The 24,000-nt window shown below is 39.4% G+C and overlaps 1 protein-coding gene across 3 annotated transcripts in view; it reads left to right on the plus strand.

Annotated features, from left to right (window-relative positions):
* FGF12 (fibroblast growth factor 12) overlaps window positions 1-24,000 on the plus strand; it is a 571,216-nt gene that overhangs the window by 289,258 nt on the left and 257,958 nt on the right. The window contains exon 1 of one of the 3 annotated variants that reach the window (XM_077754374.1): window positions 118-951. The exons of the other annotated variants lie outside the window; for them this stretch is intronic. Within the exon in view, the coding sequence (XP_077610500.1) occupies window positions 753-951 (199 nt within the window). The 5' untranslated portion in view covers window positions 118-752. Of the gene's footprint in view, window positions 1-117; window positions 952-24,000 lie in introns of those variants that run through there. 3 annotated transcript variants of the gene reach the window in all.

Genomic DNA, 24,000 nt, shown 5'->3' on the forward strand with positions numbered 1-24,000 from the left:
GCCCCGCGCCCCCACCCCGCCTCGGGCTCCCGGGCTCGCACTTGGCGCTCTCGGAATCCAGAACTCCCGCGGCCGGCGCGATGCATTCCGTAGACCTCACCCCGCCGGGACGGACCTCGTAGTCTCCAGACCTGCGGGCCGCAGGGAGTTAAATTGCTGCCTTCCTCTCCTTCTCTCTGGCGGTTGGTGGCTTGTTTTCTAAAGGAACGTTTTATTCACTTTTTAGTATTTTCTACCGGGGGCACGCTGCCCGCCTCGGTCCAGACTCTGCTTTGTAACCTGGTTTTATATGTATGGATGTGTAGATATACTTTGGACACCTTGCAACGCTTGCGCCTCTCCGACGGGGCCACGGCTTGTTGTTTTGGACATCCTTCTTCCCCGTCCATCTGGTACTCTGAACGCAGTGTCACCAAACTCCCCGCCGCCCCGCGGACGCCGATCGCCTCGGGGTGCAAGTTTGGGGTGCGAGAGTCTAGTGAACTGGAAGGCCTGGGACCGCCCCGCCCCCGCTGCCAGCGGTCGGGGAAGTTTACATCTGGATTTTCACACATTTTGTCGCCACTGCCCAGACTCTGACTAACCTTGTGGGCGTCGGGTTTTCGGTACTGCAGCCTCCTCAAGTATTAGCACTGCCTCCCCGCGCCTGCCCTGTCCCCCAGGCCGCCCGCCGAGGTCCTGCCCTCGCCCGGGGGGAGCGCGATCCCGGGGGCGCAGTGGAGCCCGGGGCCTGGGGCCCGCGCTGAGCAGCTATGGCTGCGGCGATAGCCAGCTCCTTGATCCGGCAGAAGCGACAGGCGAGGGAGTCCAACAGCGACCGGGTGTCAGCCTCCAAGCGCCGCTCCAGCCCCAGCAAAGACGGGCGCTCCCTGTGCGAAAGGCACGTCCTCGGGGTATTCAGCAAAGTGCGCTTCTGCAGCGGCCGCAAGAGGCCCGTGAGGCGGAGACCAGGTCAGTAGATGCCCAAGCAGTGGGCTCCCCAGAGCTGACACCCCACTCCCCCCTAGGCAGAGCACCTGGGGGCACCCACGGAAGGGAGCCAGGATCCTCCTGTGCCATTCTGGCCCCCCCCCCGCGCCCCTAATTTCCAGACGTCTCTCTTTCCATCACCGTCTGTCAGTTAATAGCTTCTTGTCCCATATTCTGGAAAACACTTTATATCTTGAAGAATCCACGGGTTGACTAGGAGGAAAGCTACATGTATACATGTTCCTGGTCCCTCGTCGAATCCCCGAGGGCAGCGACCATCTCATTCATCCATATTCTCTCTCTCTCTTTCTCTCTCTCATCCATCCATCCGCGTATCCAGCGCCGACACTGCCTGCTGAGAACCTAAAGATACATAAACCTTCTTCCCTATGCCTCCCATAACATTTAGCATAGTTCTGGACACAGACACTTAGACAGCAGATGAACTTAAATGTATTCTTTTTCTAACTCTTCCTCCAGCAGCACACGATTTTGCATCCATCAGACATTCCGATCGGTTCTCACCTCCCCACTTTCCCACATACCCTTCCACTTCCTTCTACACAGACCTTTCTCTTATTCTCCTAGCTTCCCAGGGTTCTGCTCATTAACTTTCCTGCCTCATTGCCCCCACTCTTTGCACACTCACACTTTCTTTTGGGACATTAAGGAAATAACATAGTATCTGCAGTCTGGCCCAAGGTAGTGTGAAGAAAACTTTAGACTTCTCGGAGATTTTTCTTGTTAAGGCCTTTCTGAAGTTGATTCCCTTTGTCCCTAAACTCAAATGGTTGTTGGTCTTTGATGGATCTTTATAATCAAAGGGAAATTGGAGACCTTGATTTTCAGAGTGCTTACTCCCAGCTTAAACCAGGCCGGCGTGAGAGAATTCATGCCGAATTGCCCAGATCTGTGCTTACACCAGACTTTGTGGATCCTCAGGGTGTGGCCTGCCCTGTCATTTGCAAGCCGCAGATACTCTCCTCTTAGTGTGGACAACTGAAAGAAATTGATTGCAGTCTGGAAAGAAAGCTTGCTCTGTGATCAGTTGACTGGTTCAGGGTAGCATCTTTGCAACTCTGACGGTGATGTTCTCCTGGGTTCCAGAAATGAAGCACGTGGGCTAGGGTCATGGGGGATGAGGAAAACATTTGGAAAGTCTGGACAGCGGGGCTCGGAATTAGTTTAGAAATTCAGGATTAAGTCTTGTGAGGAAGCCATCTCATTTCCATTTCTCCCATAGATTTGCATGGCATGATTCATTCCACGGTGAACTCATTTTCTTATCCTGTGATATTGATTAAATAGTAAATTTCAGGAGTAAACAAAAAGGTTATGATCCCAAGGCGAGAAGTACTAAAATCTGTTGTTTTACATACAGTTAATATAGACTGTTGGTTTCATAAACTGAAGATTTATATGAAAACAGAGTTCTATATTTATAGAGTATATAATTCATATTAGGGGAAAATAAAATCATTTGTATTGTCGTGCAAGGATCATTTGGGGGTCGTCTTCTCTGAGGGCTTATGTGGTCTACAAGGAACTTCAAGGCTCTGAATTCAGTGTGACTCTTACAGTTCCATCTTTGAAATACATTCTCGTACTCTAGTTGGGATAAATAAATGATGCTTGTGAATAGATTCTACTCAGCCTCGTCAATTCTAAACAAGGCAGTAAATGTGATGGGTGGATGATATTTGTGAATGGATAAGCTAAACTCACCTGATCCTTGTGGAAGTTGATTTGGAGATGAACAACTTGCATGGCTGAATTTTTACGTGGGGAAATTGCTTCCTGTGGCCCTTTCCTTGGCATCTCATTAGAAAATAGAATTTGAGGGAATTGCTGAGTTTATTGTTTTCTTCAGTGTTTATTTAATCTGCTTCTGTTTTTCATTTACTTAGTGCACATCTTGGCAGAGACGATCCTGGCTGGTGACTTCCTTTAGCTAAAGTCTCATGGTAATAATCTGGCAGAGAGATGACAGACGCTGTTTAGACATGCCCAGTGCAAGGCCCACATGCAAGTATCTGTACACCATGGGCTTCAGTTTGGTCTGCAGCTTAGCTTAGAAGAATGGAGTGTGGGGTGCGGAAAAAGATTTGGAAAGATGATAGCGCGCTATTATCGTTACTAACAAAGCCAAATAATTAGTCTGTTGATTTGCTGTCAGCAACCATGATTCACATAGCATGGGATGAGCCTATTTATAGAGAGATAGCACCTTCCACATCTCAATTCCAGGGAGATTCTTTTACTGGATTGGGAGGAAGTTGCTAAACACCAAGAAAAAAAGCTATTTGAGGGAGTCTGTTTTATAAGCATTTGATGTTACCTTCACTTAATATTTGAGTTATTCTTCAAATCACTTGCCCTTCTAAGTCATATCCTTATGAACTATAAACCGAGTCACAAATGGTAATCAAGAGGTGAAATGGAATATCTTGTCCTGATAAAGAATTCCCACTCGGAACTTCTGTTATTGAGACACAGGTTTCATTGACCAGATGTTCCAAGGGAATGAGGCTGAGACAGTGAAAGTAAGTCCAATCTTGGATGAGAAAGGCCACATTTGTATTTCTGATTTCAGGGCTGACATATTGTGTGTCTCTCACTTTCTTGTCGTAGTTCACCAGATTCTGATATGTATAAGGTTGAAACTTTATAAACACAGCGGGAATACTGAAATTATATGGCAGAGTTTTCAGATTTTAAAATCATGATATTGCCAATTAAAACGAGAAGTAACCGAACAGGACCTCACATCATCCAATTCCAGGGCCATAGTGCACATCAGATGCTTAATAATGCCATCCCAGGAGCACAGTGTGATGGCTTGTCCTGGGGTTGTACAACACAATCCTTACTTAGATGAAAATCCTAGCATCAGAGCACGTTGGTGGTCTATGAAAGGTTATGTAGCTAGATTGTGGCAACATTGAGGCTGGAACTAGATCCAGTTGATTTTTCTTGCCCATGCTGTTCACAACACAACACTGAGAGAAGCAGTATAACAAAAACTAGGTGTTCTCTATTAAAGGGGAAATAGTTGTGTAGATTTTGCCTTTATTTTTACCATTAGGGATTGCTGCTGCTGTTTTTGTTTATTATTATTCTTGTCATTTTGTAATTAGTACATGAAGAGTGCAGAATACAGGAGTTAACATGCATTATACAATGAATCCATTAGTGAAGACATATAGACAGCACAGGAATACTTAGCCCTTTGGGCACTGTATGTATTGTGGCTCTTTGGAAATGAGATGTTGCAGATCTTGAACTGGCAAGTTGACTGAGGTCATTGAACCATAAAAAAAGCCTTTAGAATATCTCTGTTTGTGTACCTTTTAACTAGGAAAGGAGCTCTCTTATGTTATTATTTAAGTCATTATTTATGAGTCAAATACCTGTATGAGCCAGGCCTCCTAAAATTTTCGCTTAGGTGACGATTTGGTACATTGAGGCTTTAGTACATCCATGGGAATTACATAGCTTATTCATTTATAACATTTGTTCTACTTTTGAGTAGAAACACCTGGACAGATGGTAGACTCCCAAAACATTTATGTTTGGACTCAAAAGTTACTGCAGGTCATGGATAGCATTTACAATCAAGAAGGGGAAAATGTTTGTTGACTTTCTGAACGCTGGAGAGGCAATGAATCTTGGAGGTCATCTATATCACTCTCTAAGTTTTCAAATGAGAGCCCTCTGGAAGGTATAGAGTAAGGAGAAAAGCCTTAATCTATGTATTTGAAGTGATTTTTAAATTTTATTATTTTTTTATTTCATTTAACTCCTTCCCTTAAACCAGAGCATTAAAAAAGTCAGCAATCAGGAAAAATTCCTCATCTAGAAAACATTAGGTATTTTTCATGTCTTAAGTATTTGGTGTTATAATCCCCTCCCTTTTGCAAATGACATTGTATATTTTCACTGAGTGGATAAAATGAATCAAGTAAGTGGTTATCATTTTCACTAAATTTTGTTGCCTTTCATTTGTCTTATTTTTGAGTCCTTATTTCTGCTGTTCGAAAAATTGTGTTTATTCAAAATATTTCAGTATCCTTCCGACTTGTTTTGGTAGATGCATAGAATTTAATAGCACACTCATTCAACATTTTACTATCAAATACATCCTTTTACACAGATGAAGAAAACATTACAGAAAATAGAAACTTCAACAAGAAAATTGATTAGAAAGGGGAAATAGTGCTTAATCATGGGATCTGTGGAACATAAATTAGATTTTTATAAATTGAAATACTTTTGGTCAATATATAGATCAAGAATAGTTTCATATGACAGGATATTTTACATTTACAGCAAGTACTTTTATTGCATTTTCTGTTTTAAAAGTTTGACTCCTGTCTCAACTACAAAATCAGCCTACTTAAATGATTTTTGGCTTGATGTCTGCTAAAAAAATTTTTTAAGAAAAGAGAAGATTTTCTCTTCAGAAACCCACCGGAGGGTTTAAACTGATATTTTGTATGTCTTTTTTTTAATCCTATTTTCTCTAAAGCAATGCATTCTCATCAACAAATTAAGTTTCCATTGTTAGAATATTTTAAAATAGCAGGTACTGTGATCTCTTGATTTCTTTCATCCCACAGAGATCTCATCAAGCCATAACTCAGGATTAAATCTTTAAAGTCTTAATGAAGTTGATATTTTTGAACAGAATTAGAAAAACAATTTGCAGGAAATGAGGCAGTCTCTGTATTTGAGGATGCAATAGGAATATTTTGGAAGATCTTTAGAAACTAAAGCTTTGGCTTATAAAATCATATGTAGAAAAAAGTAATTGTCTTCCTAGGATAGCACCACGTTGTTTCTGTTCTTGGTGAGAGCATCTTTATGTGTGTATACTACAGTGTGGATTTGGTTTGGGGAATCTGTTAATAGTGATTCCTTTTATCTTGTCTCTTCCTTGCCTGCTTCATCACAATGTGTTTGCTATTGACTTTCCCCGCCTAGAATTAGTTTAGATTTTATCATGATTCTCAAAGAGGGCCTCAGTAGAGGGGGCTCAGTTCATTTACTACATTTTGCATTCTAATGGTCCACCCATCAAACTAGAAAGCTTTACTTGTTTAAGGAAAGATGCACCATATAGAAAGAGCTCTTCATTCCAAGGCCACCGTCTGTAAAAAGGAGGAGCTTAGATACAAAATGCCTGTAAATTAATCATATATAATAATAACTTTTAATAATAACAATTAATTTCACTGTATAACTTAAGGATTTGCAGAGTTTCTTCACAGCTTTTCCCGCCTGTATTCTTTATAGCAATCCACTGATATGATTAGCCCCATCTTTGTAATCAGAAAACTATGCTTCAGAGGGGCAGGGAGACTTGTTCAAGCCCATGGAGTGAGGAAGTGGTTAAGCTGTCACATAGTGCCCACGCTTTACACCACAGGTCATCTGCCTTTATCTTCTATTAAGTTGAGCTAAGAAGGCTGAGTATGAATAACTTGATTTGATTTGAAACTGGGAAACTCTTGTGGGGTGAATCAGATGAAGAGTTCAAGGGCATGTGGAGTGTGATGACAGGTTTGTTTTGCTCTGTGTGTGATCTAGAGCCCCCAGGGAAGATGTCTAGTGAGGATGAGGGATGAAGTAGAAAGACTGGTGGCTTGGTTGATATCTCCTGGCTGAGGTATCCCTCTCTGCATGCCAGGAGCCTTAGAGATGTCAAGGGGTGCCACTTGGGGCACCTAAGGCCTCATGGGGAGACCTGGGTCCAGAGGGATGGGCTTTCTTGACTGTAAGCCTAAACAATTGCTTCAGATGTTTACGAATGTGAAGTGGTTAATACCAAGGTCAGGAGAGTCCTACAGGATTTAGTCTGCCTGTCTTTTTCTTTTACTTTTTCTTTTCTCTTTTCTTTTCTTCTTTTTTTTTCTTTTCTGTTTAATTGATGGTGAAGCAGAATGATTAAGTACATGGATTTTGGTGTGGGATATGCATTCAAATACTGGATATTCTGGATATATTATTTGTAAGAACAGTAGGCACCTTTCTTAATATCTTTGAGCCTCGGTTTGCTGATTTATAAAATGAAGATATGATCTCTAATATTTAGTCAGGAAACATTTCTCTGAGGAAGAGTCATTTAAGCTGAGTTCTGAAGGATGGGGCAGGCAAAGAGGGATGGGCGAATGTTCAAGGCAGAGGAGAACAACTTCTTTTTTTTATGTTTTATTTATTTCTGAGAGAGACAGCATGAGCAGGGGAGGGTCAGAGAGAGAGGGAGACACAGAATCTGAAACAGGCTCCAGGCTCTGAGCTAGCTGTCCGCACAGAGCCTAACATGGGGCTCGAACCCACAAACTGCGAGATCATGACCTAAGCCGAAGTCGGACGCTCAACCGACTGAGCCACCCAGACACCCCCAGAAGAGAACAGCTTTTGCGAAGATTGAGGTGACAGGGAGTTGAGGTGTAGATGGAATAATGAAAACAAGGGGTATAGGTAATGTTGGAAAGTGTGGCAAGGGCTGAGTTGTGAGGGATTTTGTATTTTAATCTAGGATCCATAAAAGAGTAGGAAATAGGGGATGGCATAATATGACTTGTGTACTTAAATGGATGCCCTGGCTTTGGAGAGGAGAATGGATTGTAGGACAGCCAGAGTAGAAACTAAGGAATCATAAGGAGGCTAGGGCAGAAGTCTGGACCAACAGTCTCAAAGTGTGGGGCAGAGGCCCTCGGAGCTCCTTGAAAATCTTTCATTGGGTCCACATAGTCAAAACTGTTTTCATAACATGTCTTATACTGATTATTTACTTTTTTCATTCATTCTGTTACGAGTGTCCAGTGGAGTTTTCCAGAGATTATATAATATGTCCACAATCATCTGGAAAAGCTATTAAAATTTTCCTCCCTTTTCAACCATGTATTTGTGTGAGGCCAGTTTATCTTAATGGGCTTCAACCACAATAACATATTGTAAGAGATTAACTGCAGAGGCAAATTTAAGAATCCAGCTGATTTCTATTAAACCAGGCATTAGAAAGATTTGCAAGCATACGAACTTCTCATGGTATGGTATTAATACTTAATGGGCTTATTGTTAGTTTTAATAAATATTTGAAAATTTTTGTAATAAGTTCTAAACGTGGTACCTTTTGAATGATATAAGCCACATAAACAGAAGCTTCTTTGGGTACTCAATAATTTTTAGAAGTCTTCAAAGGGTTCTGAGATGAACAAATTTGAGAACCATTGGCCAAGGCTATAGATAATGATGACCTGAAACATTCTGGCAGTTGCCACAGTTATGAAAAAGGACGAGGAAGTAGAATGAACAGAGCCTGGTAATAGGCAGATCTGAGTCAAGGGCAAGTAAGGTGTCTGGATGATACCTGGCTGGACAATTCAGTAGTGAGTGGTTACTTTGTTGAGATGGAGGGGAGCTGGGGAGAAGCAGAGTTGATGTGCATTGACTAGTACCATTCCCAAACTACAAGGCACTATGGAGTGCTATGGTGGAAATTTGAGTAATGGTATTATTTATTATTTAATAGTTTTATGCTATGACGAAGATCCTGATTACCCATCTGTATAAGGCTGTCTACTTTATTCTTGAATTCTCAAGGAAACATTTTAGAACACTTATTCTTCACCGCTGTTGACCTAGAGCCTTGCTTGCAAGGATAAGCCTACAAGAAAATACATTTCAGGCAGAGAAAAATATTAAAGAAAGTAGAAGACCTTCATAATTTTTCTAGTCTTTTAAAATTGAAATAAATGTTTGGTATCTAATGTGCACTCAAAGGCATTGAAGCTTGTTCAGTCCTAAATGTGGGCTGAATATGGATTTGATGGTGTGTGGCACCTAGGTGGATTCTATATGTGAATTTAAGCCAAGTTCATTGGTCTTTGTATAATCAAGTGAATTTGAAAAGACAAACTTTGTAAAGTCTTCCTTATTTTTCTGCCCCAACATCCATCATTTGATTAGTTGGTGGTATTTATATATCCCCTGGCTCCCTGCTTCTAATCATACTGTTGTTAATGTCTCTTAATTGGAGTTTAAGTGCTTATAATCTTTTTAAATGACTTTTCAGGGGTCACTTAGAGAGAGCCTGAAGCCCTAAGACCAAACTTGGTTTCCTAGAGGAGAATGACATGAGACAAATAGGATCTCTAATCCAAACACAAAATGTTAGAGTTCAGAAATTATATAGGCCAGCAGTTCTCAGAGTAGCTGCAAAATGAAATCACCTGTGAGTTTTTAAAGTGTGCTAATACAATACACCCAGAAAATCTGACTTAGCGTGTGTACTCTGGGACCATCAGTCATCAGCATTGTTTGCTTATTTTGAACTTTCTAGGTGATTCTGAAGTGCATCCAGGGTTCAGCACCACCAACTATTCAAGTACCATCCTTTCATGTCTTATGACCCTTAAACAACAACATTTTTAAAATTTTTTTAAATTTATTTTTGAGAAAGATAGAGGCAGCATGAGCAGGGGAGGGTCAGAGAGAGAGGGAGACACAGAATCTGAAGACAGGCTACAGGCTCTGAGCTGGATGTCAGCACAGAGCCTCACATGGGGCTTGAACCCACAAACCGTGAGATCATGACCTGAGCTGAAGTCAGACGCTTAACTGACTGAGCCACTCAGGCACCCTGACCCTTAAACAACTACAACAAAATAGTTATTTTATTCATTAATGCCTTCAGAAACATATTCATAATCCCTGGAAACTGTGTACACTATTTTAAATTATAATGATGATCCTTTCTTTTTTGCTTCATGCTGAATCTTTCAAGGGTTCAATGGCATCCAAAATCTGAGCCACATAAATGTGTTCTGTGTGTGTTTCTTTCTGATCAACATGTGACCACATTAGGAGCTGGGCACTGTTCCTTAATATTTCTCTTAGTATTTCCTAGCATCCTGCCCATGTCGCTGCAGTTCCTCAATTGCTGTTAAAGCAGGGAGGAAATGACATACCAACTCACTGAATCTTACCTTAACAGCAAGCCCCAGAGGAAGAGGGTTACTCGCTAATATCTCTAGTTGTCACACAAGGATGCTGAGGACTAGCCAGCCTGGGGTTCCTCACGTTCATGAATCCAGCTAGAAATATGCAGATTATGCGTTTCAACTGAGGTTTGTGTTTCCTAGTCATCTTTTTTTTTTTTCTCCCTGCACTCTGCCAGAAGGAAAAAAACAGACCTGTTTCTTTTTTTTCTTTCCTTTTTTTTAAAGATTATTTTTAAGTAATCTGTACACCCAACGTGGGGCTCAAACTCACAACCCTGAGATCAAGAGTCGTGTGCTCCATCAACTGGGGCAGCCAGGTGCCCCTGGACCCATTTCTTTCTTTGAAAAAACAAGGAAACTCTATTAAAGGACATCTAAGGGCCTTATTTTAGCTTACGAAGTCATTAAATAGCTCCCCTCCCCGCAGGAGAAACACTCATGAATGAGGACATGACATATTCATCTGCTCCCTGCTTTTTACTTACACAGGAATTATGAAAACTTTTTTCCTAGTGTGCTACTTAGGATGTTCCTAACTGCATCCCATGGTTTAATTCCTTGTAATGTGCTATTAAACGTATCTTTGTCAAAGGTATTGGTCTTTATTTCTTTTGACCCCAATTTAGGCCCATTCTGTTCTTCAAGGATTACAAATTAAATCCAGTGTGCTGTAGTGTTTAAGACTTTTTAAACCTAAGGTCAAAAAGGGGATTGAAATGAAGTATGAAAGATTCAGGAGAGAAAAACTATGAGCTTTTATAAGTTATTATAAAAAAGAAAAAAAATAAAAATTTCTGGAAGGCATTTTTTTCTTGCTACTGGTGACGTAAATGTTTTATTTTAATTTGGGGAATTCAAAAGATGACCCAGATCACCTTCACAATGTCCTAGAATCAGATAATACTCCTCAAATAATTAAGAACCAAGGGCAGAATTTAAGCAAGTACCAAAAGTAGGGTTCCATATTCAAATTACCTGGTGAGAATAAGTGTCAGATTCTGTTTCTAGACAAATAGCTCCAGCTGAGCTGTCTACATAATATCCACCCCATATGTGATATTCTGTTGGGGAGAAGACTTTAAGAAAAGACAGCCACCTGGGACACCTGGATGGCTCAGCTGGTTAAGTGCCTGACTCTTGCTTTAGGCTCAGGTCATGATCTCATGGTTTATGAGTTCCAGCCCACAGTGGTGCTCCGTGCTGACTACGAGGAGCCTGTTTGGGATTCTCTCTCTCCCTCACTCCCTCCCCCTCCCCTGCTCCTGGTAGCTTGCTCTCTCTCTCTGTCTCTCTGTCTCTCTCTCTCAAAATAAATAAATAACATGAAAAAAATAAAAAAGAAAGGACAGCTACCAAAATTACATAAAGAGGTTGGAATAGAAAATGTTAGTCAGTGTCTGAGTAAGTGATAAAAATGATAAAAAGTAAGGAGGAACTCAAATTTGAAGGAAACCCAAGTTTCTCACTATGGAGAGAGTTAAACCTACATGGTCGGTCCTGCTTTACTGTTTCAAGGAAGATGGTAGTGGGATTTTGCAAGTAGACTGTAGCCATGAGGTGAAGTGTTGAGTGGCATATGAGGTGATGATGGTCTAGAAGCTCAGAATTCTAGGAAAAGAAGTCCTGTTGATAGAAATGCAGGCTTTCTCTGTTGTCCTTCCCTCTTGGGGTATCCCTCAAAGAGATTGGAAATTTATTTTCTCTTCAGAACAGTGGAGAGGGCTCCTGTTTGCTTCCTTGCTGACCCTCTCTTTCCCTGACAGGTCCCAGGGCCATTATTGTTTGTAGCTTTTGCCCGGGAAAGTAGTCATCAGCATCTTGGCTGGGCTCCTTTCACATTTTGCAGCCCTGGTATCTTGAAGGATTTGACTACTCTTCCCTCTCCACCTATAAGCCATGAGACAATCAGTGCCAAGAATGAAACTCACCTTGAAATCATGCTTTTATAGGTTTTTCACAAAATGTCCTTCTTTGAAGTTCTTGAGCTGTATTTTCTGGTTTACTACATGGATTCTTCAGTTAGAGTCCCATTCAGTATAGTTCTGCTAATGGAACTGCCATCTTGGTTTGGAACCTGAAGATAGAGATTCCTTGGACCACTTCTTATTTTCACCAAAACCACAGTCTGCCCACTCTCTTTCTCATGCTGAGCAAACACATTCAGTCCAAAGCTTGTTTCCATGGAGCTGCTGTATAAATACCCTGCAAGGGCTGGAGAGCAGCAAGGTTCATGCACCTTGGTTCAGTATTTGAATCCAGAAAATGCCTGAAATTTTGATTAAAAATTCTTGTTAGAATTGGCACTTTGTTGGGGTGCCTGGGTGGCTAAGTTGGTTAAGTGTCCAACTTCAGCTCAGGTCATGATCTCATGATTTGTGAGTTTGAGCCCTGCGTCAGGCTCTGTGCTGACAGCTCAGAGCCTGGCGCCAGCTTCAGATTCTGTGTTTCCCTCTCTCTCTGCTGCTCCCCAGCTCACACTCTGTCTGTCTCTCTCAAAAATAAATAAACATTAAAAAAATAATTGGCACTTTGCTTAATACTTTGTCTCATGCCATTACACAAGTGCATTTGAGGATGAGTATCTGTGACATCTACCTTGAGGATGGGGCTCAAGCTAATGGGGTATACAACTTAAAGTGTTGATACATTTGAATTGGAAAACATCAGAGCTCATTACAGAGGAGGGAGTTAAGACTCTGAAGGGGTAAGTTAGGTCACACAACTACCAAAGGCAGTGAGTACTGAAACTCAGCAGAGTACTAAAACTCTAAGGCATAAGCCTATGCCTTACTGTCTCCTGGGGGACATTGCCAATGCTGGTAGGAAGATCTATCCATCTGTTCTTTGTCTTGAGCAATTTCAATGTGAGTGGTTGCTTTTAAATATCTATAGTCAAGTTATATTGCAAAATGCCTTTCTACTATCTATTTGCCATGGGCTTATACACGGGATACAGCACTATGAGGAAGACCCTGTTCTTTTCCTTTAGGGCAATATATAATTAAGATGTGTTAACTCTGGCTAAACTTGTATTACTCTGTTCCAAGTCGTTTTGTTGTGTTCTTTTGGACAGTTTCTCCTTTAATATCTATATTTCAAGAAAAATAACAATGTTCCTTAATTTAAAAAGTTAGCCACAATCTGTCTTTTAAAAATGCTTTGTGTGTGTTCAAAGCCTGGCCAAAGGCATGCTGTTTTATTTCTATAACATCAGCATGAATAAAGTGCACAGTCAAGGTTCTTTCTTCATCCCTCCACACACAGTGCTCAGGTCAACTCCAACGTTGTTGACCTTCCTGGAACAGTTGCCACATCTATCCATTTAAGTTCCTTTTGTCTGTAGTTGTTTCTGTTTTTTCCATGAGGGATGACATTAACCTCCACACCTATCTTCTACTTACCCACACATAACCCCTCATTTACCCACCCTGGTACAGTACTGCCCATAATTTGAAGCCTAGCTCAACTGTCATCTCTTCTGCTAGATCTTCTCAGATCCTCCTGGGTAGAATGAATCACTGACTGCCCCAGGCTTCCTTTGGCTTTGTCCCTGTATTGTCTGCTGCTCAGTCTGTCTTGTCTTGTAATTACTATATAAGTACCTATCTCTGTCTTTGGAATCGGAGTTCCCACAGGAAAAGGGCCATGTCAAGGCAGTGCTCTTTCCAAAGCAGGTGGTCAGAAATAACTCATCAAAACAAAATGAATTCCATTGGTGACTAATGTGCTCATGGCATCAATGCCAGTGATGCTCCAGCAGAATTTCTGCACAAATGTGAAAATGCTGAGCAAGGAAAGGAATTTGTATTTTAGGCTACTATCACTTTCCTCTTACTTGATGTTAAAAAAAAAAAAAAAACACATATATCATCAATCCATTTTCATTTGATGTACAGCATTAGATAAATACAAAAATCTCTTGTGTTCCCTTTCTCTTCAACCCAAATCCCAGTTGCCATCCCTGTTCCTCTCAGTATATACTTTTCTCTCTCCTTTTCCTTAGCAGAGTAACTACTTGTAAAGGGGCAAGTTGCTATGGGAATGCTAAAAGAGGTAGCATCTTTATATTAATTTAAATCTTTGACCCAGAAACTGAGGGAAAGTGGGCGGTGTGGCCAATTTGGAAGAGGGCCCATTTCTATTTTGACCGGCTTCGGTTTCTTAATGTTTGGTTAATAAGGAATAACCTTTGCCATTGATTTCAAATTCAGTCATGTCTGGTCCTTACATTTATAGTTGAGACCAACAAGTCATTTTAGTGTTAAATACCCTTGAGGGAACGTATTCACTCTGGTTTCCACTTTCCTTGGTGAGACTCTAAGTGATGGGGGAATACAATATTGATTGGGTCTAATGGAAAAGCTTTTTTCTGTCAACTCTTTATTACCTCATTGGAGTTTCTTCTTTCCTCTTCTCTGTCTCTTAAAGCTATTGATAGCAGCATTAAGTAAGTCTTCTGTGTATGCTACTATCCTTGGTATTTATTCTTTTGCTTGGTTTGAAACCCAGCCTTTTTCTCAAGAAGATGTGAATAAAAGAGGTCTTCAACTCAGTCTAAGGTAACACAGTGTCATAGAAATAACATTGGCCGGGGAATCAGAGTCTTCTTGACCTTGGGGGAATCTTTTTTCTTCCCTTCAACTTAGTTTCCTCATTTTCAGAATAAAGGGGTCATATCAGATGGTTTCTGAGATCCCTCTCAACTTTATCATTCTTGATGTATGTTTCTGGTGTTAATGCTTATGGAGGACAGTTGGTTAGATTCTAAGATTCTAAGATATCTGTCAGACAGATATAGGAAAATAGCTGAATGGAATGTTGAATATGAAATTGTGGAATACCTGGCATTATATTAAATGGGATAGCAAAAAAATGAACAAGTATGTTTTGTTTAACAGCTCTCTTCTATCTTCTTATTTGTCCTTAGACTCATTAATTTAATTGAACACAAATTGACTCTATTTTAAAATTTTCCTTGTAGTATTTAGTTTTTAGTAATTCATTAGGCATTCAAGATAGACTATTACATAAGCTAAGCTTGGACTTCAGCACTGAAGGAATTCGGTAAGATGGTGGAGTCATACTTTGTTCTACTGGAAAGTACATTTGCTTGTTTACTAGTGCAGCTTCAAAGAAAAGATAACAATACAAAATAGACAGGAAAAGGAACTATAAGATTGAGTGAAAATTGAAGACTTATTTCTGAATAAGCTAATGTGAAACCTATTTCACAACAATTATAAATTAAGCAGTGGAAATGTGGTAAAGTATAAAATGCCATAGGAATTGGAATGCTAGTAGAGAAGGAAGTTATGCCTTAATTGTATTATATGCCTTAATTATTTTCCCCAGAGCTTGGGATATACCCTTCTGATACATTTTACAGCAAGACTTCCTAATAAAGGAAGGAAGAAACCAACATTTACTAAATAATCAGGTTAGACATACTCTTAGCAATCATCACATTTGTATAATGGACAGTTGGTGAAATTTAATTGTGCTCATTAGTGGTAAAACTGTAAGATTGAGCAATGGACGATATAATTAAAATATTTCCTACAATGATAGTTTAGAGTTTTTGTGAGTTTCGTTTAGATATATGACCCATATCATCTATTGTCATAGGTATTATTGGTATTTGACCTTTTTCTTCTTTAGATTTTCCCATTTCTTTATCTGTGAAGTATGGTTACAGTATACTTAGAGGAAATTCAATTTTATCTTTCGAACCACTTATCATGTTATTTAACCAAAAATAAGTTGGCCCGTTACCTCAATTTAAAGTCTAACACAGAGTCACTTTTAACCCTTCCATGAGAAGGGATCTTTTTGTTTCTTTTGTTTGTTTGTTTGTTTGTTTGTTTGTTTTTTAAGTTTATTTGGAGAGAGAGAGCACAAACGGGTGAGGGGCAGAGAGAAAAAGAGACAGAATCTCAAGCAGGCTCCATGCCATCAATGCAGAGACTGATGTGGGGCTTGAACCCACTGTGAGATCATGACATGAGCCGAGATCAAGAGTCAGCTGTTTAACTGACTGTGCCACCCAGGTACCTTGGGGATCTTTTTGTTTCTAAAGAGTATGTTGTAACAATCAGTGGGATCTACCTTACAATGCTTACCAAGCATGAGGAATCTTTAGAGAAACAGTTTGGAGGCCTCTTATTGGATTATTTCTCTCTCTATAAATATGAATTGAGAATGAAAGTAAGATTCTATTGAATTACTGGCTGGGTTGCTGTTGATTATAACACAGAACTAATAGTAATTTCTTGAGTTGATGCTTATGTACAACTTGGTTATGAAGCTATTTTATGCTAAAAAAGAAAACCTAGTAGAGTACTTGACACATAAATGTCACATAAACTATATTTGCTGAATGAATAATCTTACCAATGACACAGACATAACACAACCAGCGAAAACCATCAATGTACTGGTAATGACAGGGTAAATACAAATGATTCCTCCTCTGGAGAAGAAGCAGGGAGCACTCAGTGATGCCTGATGAATATTCATAGGGAAGGTTATCCTTATAGATAAGCTATTGATCCTTTGAGAAGTCTGAGTTTGTGAGGTGAAATCTTCTGATTCAACTCTATACCACATCTTTAGATGAAAAAAGACATGGGTAGAATTAAGAGCAAAATTGTACCCGTTAATATCGTAATCACAGAGTCTCAGGATTCTGAGAGACTTTAAAGGTCATGCAGTATACATGGTATTTGTGTCTTCTGACCCTATGGACATTGTTCGCTTATTTACATGTTCATACAATTATTTGATACACATCAAATTGTCTGCTTATAATCTATCCAGCACCCTGGTGTGAGGCAACAGAAAAAAAGAAACATGGGGCACCTGGATGGCTCAGTTGGTTAGGCGGCTGGCTTTGGCTCAAGTCATGATCTCACCGTCTGTGGGTTTGGGCCCCATGTTGAGCTCTGTGCTGACAGCTCAGAGCCTGGAGCCTGCTTCGGATGGTGTATCTCCCTCTCTCTCTGCCCCTCCCCTGCTCACGCTCTGTCTCTCTCTTTCTCTCTCAGAAATGGATAAACATTTAAAAAAATTTTTAAAAACAAAAACAAAAAGAAACAGGTCTTTCTCTTGAGGTTGTGTGTTAGTGGAAGGTACAGAACATAAAGAATTTCACATGTAGTCCAGCTTTTTTCTTCAATACTTAAGAGTTCTTTAGTTCTGGAGTTCTTTCATTTTTTTCCATTTTTAAATAATCTGTGCAGTATGTTTACAATTTACATAGGTAAATTGAGTTTTATCTTTTAAACCATTGACCATTTGACCATATTATTTTACCAAAAACAAGCATGACTTGTTCTCTGAATTTGAAGTCTTTTTAATTTTTTATTAAAAATTTTTAAAATTTTTACTTTGTTTTGAGAGAGAGAGAGAGAGAGACAGACAGACAGACAGTGTGAGGGCAGGGAGGGGCAGAGAAAGAGGGAAACACAGAATCTAAAGCAGACTCCAGGCTCTGAACTGTCAACACAGAGCCCGACGCGGGGGCTCAAACTCATGAACCAGGAGATCATGACCTGAGCTAAAGTCCGGTATTTAACCGACTCAGCCATCTAGACTTCCCTGAATTTGAGGTCTTATATAAAGTCACTTTTAGCACTTATAGCATTTAAAAAAGGATTTACAGCACCTAAAGTTGCATGGCATATGGTACGTGTGTTGATGATTCTGATTACCTGCCGCTGAACAAACTTCCAATTTATTAATATGGTATAGAGTGTTGTTTGGAGTCACACATAATAATCCAGGTTTGGTTTGATAAACCTGGAGTAAAATATCGTCAGTCAAGATCAGAATTTCTGTGAGGCCTTTAGGAGGTCACTTTTATACTTCTGCACAGTAATATTTGGTTAACTGTTCTTGCAACTGCTGTTTTATAACGTGCTTTGAGAAAAGAACTTTATAATTTCACAGTAGGGATTTTACTATTTCTTAATGTTAACCAAACTCTTAGGATTTTCTTAAGAGGTTTTTGTCTGCATTCTAAATTAAGTCTCCAGTTGGTCTAGACCTCATGGAATTGATTCGGGCACTTTCACAGGTAGATTTCACAGCATGTAAGCTATATGCTCCAAGGCCTTATTGTGTTTAATTTTAAGAGTTCTGAGCATATCTCTTCCTATTTTCACTGCTACAGTCTGTGCACTAATGTAATGAAGAGATGTACATTTTACTGGTCTCAAGACAGCAGTTGCTTTTACTCCCTGTCCTCATATAAGCCCTGCTCATCATCTAGATCCATTTCCCAAGTTAAATTCTCCACCTTCGCCTTTTTGTACCCACTTAGTCTGTTGATACGTTTATCATAAAACTTGTAACATTTTAATTGCAATGCTCATCGTTTTTGTTCTTCTGCTAGACTCTGAGCTTGTTGACGGCTGGGTCCATGAAAGCAGGGTCACCTTTGTAAACAGTAGTGTTTGCCCAACGATGTCTTTAAGAGAGGCACTCCCGGGTTCTTTTGGTTGTTATTGTTTGTTTCTCCTTTCTCTGCTATGGCTTCTCCTTGGATGAGCTTGTCTTTATTGACTTCCTCTGTCTTTTCTATATTTCTGGCTCACAGCTTGACACCTGAGCTCCTTATCCAAATTTCCAGCTGCATGCTAGATGCCTCCAGGTGGGTCCAGGGGTAACTGAAATGCAACCTGTCTCATCTTGAATTTATTGTTATCGTTCTCCAGATATCAGGCTACCTTGTATCTTGTGTTTCCCATCTCAGTGAGCGGTCTAGCTGTGACACCAGTAGGCACTTAGCAAGTATGATATTTAGTAAGTAGTTCAGTGATACCAACCTTCTCATCTATAGAAGTAGTTCACTTGACCCAACTTATCTTGGACTCACCTCTTTAGTCTCACAGCCAGTCATAGGTTTGATCTCTGCACAAGTTCTATTCCCTCATTTATTCACCAGACACTAACGTGAGGACTGCCTGCAGACTGACTACTAAGGGATGGTACGATGAATCAGGTACAGTCACTAACATCAGACATACTGACGATCTCTGTTCCATGTTATGTTTATCCTATCCCACCTGTCACTGCCGAGATTTAGGGGCTTTTTCTTACGACGTGAAATGTTGTAAGTCCCCCCACCTGGTGTCTCAGGCTCTCTTTTCTTAACTCCATGATCAGAGTTTACACAGAAGTTTTTACAACCTACTAACTATTATGCTACTTCCCCATAAAAACCTTTGTAGCGTTTCCCAGTTGCTTACAAAAGCATCAAGTGGCCTAAAAATGACTATGGTTTTCTGAGATCTGGTTCCATCCATCTCTTTATCCTGTCTCAGTGCGTTTCTAGGCAGCCCCCACACTCTGAGTGTGGCATTTGAGCCAGGGCAGGGAAGACGAGCATGATTTCAGTAGAAGTCATTGTGGGCGGTAAGCACATGAAAAAAGGACGAGAGCTGGGAAAGCGTAATGGCTGCGTGGCCCAGCAGTTACTGAGACTCAAAAATACATAGCACAAACAGGCTTTTCGCCATTCCTCCGTTTTGGTATTTCCCACATTGTTTGCAATCTCAGCAGCCATTTTGGATGTGTTCTTTGGAAGGAATACTCATGGATGTTGGAATATTTTTCATACACTGAGGGAAGGAACTAAGTCAGTGATTGCATCAGCCTAGGCAAGAGCTCTTTCTTTAGACACATGGCTTATCACAGCACCTTTATTAGTTTAGATTAAGTATTTTAAAATGAAAATGAGAACCTTAGAATATGATTCTAAATATATGTAGTTTTTAGTTCTTTTTGTTGCCCAGGTATTATAGATGATGATTTTAATCTGACATATAGTGTTCATTACATTATTTGTCCCTTAGGTTGAATTTTCTGCCATTAGCTTAATTGCAGCTTGTACCTGACACCTCTGGTTTATAACCTCTCATAGAAATAATGCATTTTGAAACATGGGCTTTATACTTAATACATTTAGAAGAGAATGCCTACTTATTAATTTGTTGTATCAAGTAAAGACAAAATTGATTTTAAGTAGAATCAGAATAAGGTGGAGTTGATCTAAAGTTTTGCTTCTTTTAACTTTATGAAATCAATCAAACACTAAGTACTAGGAATGCTTCATTTCCTTTTTAAAATCTAGGATTAACAAAAAGTGTTTATGTTGAAGGGATATCATTAAAATATATGTAAGCAGTTCCTAGACTTCCCCTTGAGGAAATTGTCAGTTCAGATGGTCCCAGACCTCAGGGGAAAAGCGTAGAATAGATTTTGTTAAATTAAGTTTTTTGTTATGGTTTTTGTTTTTTACACTTCTGAGCCATTTACTTGTTTCTTTGTAAGATTTTCTTTTTCTTCTTTTTCCTGTTTGTCTTTTTTTCCTTCTTAATTTTTAACTTACTTGTTTTCAAAAATCGGGTATCACAGATATCAGTCACAAATAAGTGACAAAATTTTGACACTGCTTTCTATTCCTAAGAAGTAAAAGTTTTAGCTCATTTTGTCTTTTTTTCTCTTTCATATGTTTCATTTTAAAAAACTGAATTTGTAAAATATATTTTCCAAACTTGAGTACTTATTTATATAGTATTCCACAGTCTGACAATGTATAGCAAGATGCTTTCAAAAATATTAACTATCGGGATGCCTGGGAGGCTCAGTAGATTGGGTGTCCAACTTCGGCTCAGATCACAATCTGACCATTCATGAGTTCAAGCCCCCTGTTGGGCTCTGTGCTGACAGCTCAGAGCCTGGAGACTGCTTTGGATTCGGTGTCTCCTCTCTGACCCTCCCCTGCTCATGCACTGTTTTTCTCTCAAAAATAAATAACCATTAAATTTTTAAAAATTCAGAAATATTAACTATCTGAAAAATAGGGATAAATTTATGATGGTTTTAATTATAAACAAATGGTATTCATTTAAAAATTTTTATTTTTCCTTCTGTAGTCCATTTGTCTTATTCTAGTTATCACTGTGTTGAAATGATGTGATGTGTTGAAAAGTTGTAGTCCCCATGACATCTAGTACAGTATCTTGCATATCATTATACATTTCACTAGACAAAAACAAAAAAAAAATAGCATCTAATTTATGTCAGTTTCTATAACGTCACTATAAATCCTGACGTCTTCCAGTATAACAATTTATGTTCTGTAGTTGAGATTCCACAACACAGTTTTGGATTGTCTTTTCTTTTTTTTTCTTTTTTTTTTTTGCTTATTTTCATAAGCACTTATGTTTTATGTACTTTCAATTACATAAAATAATTAAGAGTAGCAATAATCAAAGTTTAAATTCATGCCATTTCTATTTTGTTACTCTAATTGTTGAAAATAACTATCTTGATTTATTGAAAAGATGAAGACACAAAGTGTATTAAAAATTTATCAAAGATTATTATTGGAACTTGGCTTTTTGAATTAGTTTATCAAGTAAGCTCTTTTCCTTCTCCAAGCATTAAAACAAAAGACATCGCTGAATGTTTAATCGTGTAACAAAATGGAGAACTATGCTTTCGGTTCATTTGAACCTTGGAATTTTGAGCTTCTGAGTATTTGAGCTTCTGAGTACCTCCTCTCTGGTCTTACACTTGTTACATCTATTCTGTGAAGTTGCAAAAAGGCCAATTCTGAGATGTCATTTGACTTCTTCTCTGAGGTGTCATCATCGGCTTCTCTGTGGGGCTCTCCCTCAGGCAGGCATGCCAGAGCATGTTCCGATTCAGAGATAATAATGGGATCTGATTATGATTCTTGGATTTACAGTGCAGTCATCCCACGTCTGAGACACAAACACTGTGGCCATTTCTCTATGTCTCTTCTCAAACACAGTGCAGATCGTCTGCCAGCAATTGCCCTTTTCCATATTCATATCACTGTTATTCATATTATTGTTACAGAATTCTGTGATGCTATGTAAGGAGCTACTACAGCCATCTGCAGTGTTTAGAGATCAGGAAGCACCAGGCTGGTTAGTGTCTACCTTATGGAAGACAATAAAGTATATAAAGGCACTAGCTGTGTGCCTGGAACATAGTAAATTTCTTTTTGCATTTCCCACTCCCCCATACACTTGACTCTAATTCCAATATTCTTGCCATTACATAAGATTGTCTCCCTTAGTAGCCTCTTTACTGAGCAGATTAGAAATGCAGTAATTTCATTTTCACTTACTTGGTCATTTTCAACTTGTATTCTTTACACACTTCCTTATTTCTGTTCATACATTGCTATGTATGTAGAAGGAGAATAGAAAAAAATGGAAATTATGTAAATCACTATAATAATGATTGCATCAGAACCTTGCTTTAACTGTTACTTTCTCTTTTATTCTTCTGGATTTCAGAGAGGCATAGGACTCTGTATTTACAATAGATTTAAGCAAATGAGAAAAGTAATATTTGATGAGATGTGAATATTGTTTTGGAGGGTGAGATGTATATACATTGCATCTCTGGGTTGTAAATCAGTCAGAACTTAGAACAGATGAAATTTGTATAGGGAAAAATTAAATAATGAAATAGGACTCAAACAGCCATTGCCACAATTCATTGAAGCTATGCCCCCCAAGATACATTGCAGCTAGCATATAGAGTGTGTGTGCATATGTACATGCATATGTGCGTAAATACTTACACACTAACAAACATAAATCTGTGAGTAAATGAACTATTAAAAAGAGTGTCTCAGACCATGAAAAACCCACAAAGCAATATGTGATTTAGCTCAGCTTAGAACCATAGAATTAGTCCAGGAACAACCATGTTCATGTCCAGACAATGTTACTAAGTGGGTGGGTGTTATTTATTCTTTATTTATTCCACCAGTACTGCAAGCTTACCATATACTAGTAATTGGACTGAGTAACAGTGAGTTACTTCACCTCTCTGAGCCCCAGTTCCCTTTATGTTAAAATAATCTAATAAGAATATAAGTGAGTCTTCACATTCTTAGATAGAGGTCCTTTGTCCTGCACTCTCCCCTGGCTTTCCTCCAGGCTGGTCTTTCTCTGTGGCACAAGGAATCCAAGGGGGGATGGGGTCCTATTCACCTGGAGCCCCTGCTTCTTCATTTGATCCCACATTCTGAGTATCTGAACACCTACAGTTCCCAACACAGCTGTGTGGGCCTCTCCCCCAGAGTCTGTGCTTCCAAAGACAAATCGCTCTGAAGAGGGTGTACACCTAGGCTTGAAGGGTCACTGAGGCCTTTTGCGGGAAGTGTTGATGGAGCTTGACTGTGTAGGCTTCTGTGTCAACATGAATCCATATGAGGCCCCTAGAAGCGTTGGTTGAATGGCGCTGGTGAGTGGGAAGAGAAGAGATCTGAGGTCTGAGCCCTGGGGCAAGTTCTCCCAGTGCTGTCCTGTTTGGCAAAAGATTCTGAGAAGCCCAAGAAATTTAAGTTTGATTCTCGCCTCTGATTTATGAGGAAGTATAATTTTCAGGAAGCAAAACTAAACACGTTCTATTGAACAGTTAGTTACTTTGATTTATAAATTTAAATATTAGACATGTGGTATGAGAGTCTCCATTTGTCCTCTTGACCTGGGCCCCATAAATATTAGAAGTGGGTTTGAATAATACCCGCCTTAGAAATGTATTTTATGGAAAAAAATTCAATATTCTATATAGAATATTTAACAAGTAAAATATATTCCATATATATAATTTAAATTAGAAAAAAATCTATACTGATTTAGAATGTGTTATGACTTTGTAATAATATAGAAATAAATAGTAACAGAAGGAGCCCCTTGGTAATGAGATACTTGATGCTTCACATACAACTCCAGTACATAGTGCTCATGACATTGTAGGGACACACTGTCAATGCCACAATGAAATGCATTAAACATGACAAGCCTCTTCATATCTGTGTCTTTACACGGGCTCCCTAAAAAGCCATTTCTTCTTCCTTCTTCCCCAAGTCAGTCATATCTATCTATCTATCTATCTATCTATCTATCTATCTATCTACCTACCTACCTACCTATCTATCTATCTACCTACCTACCTACCTACCTACCTACCT

This window comes from Crocuta crocuta, unplaced genomic scaffold, assembly GCF_008692635.1.
Source record: "Crocuta crocuta isolate KB4526 unplaced genomic scaffold, BGI_CrCroc_1.0 scaffold70, whole genome shotgun sequence".
NCBI classification, from domain to species: Eukaryota; Metazoa; Chordata; class Mammalia; order Carnivora; family Hyaenidae; genus Crocuta; species Crocuta crocuta.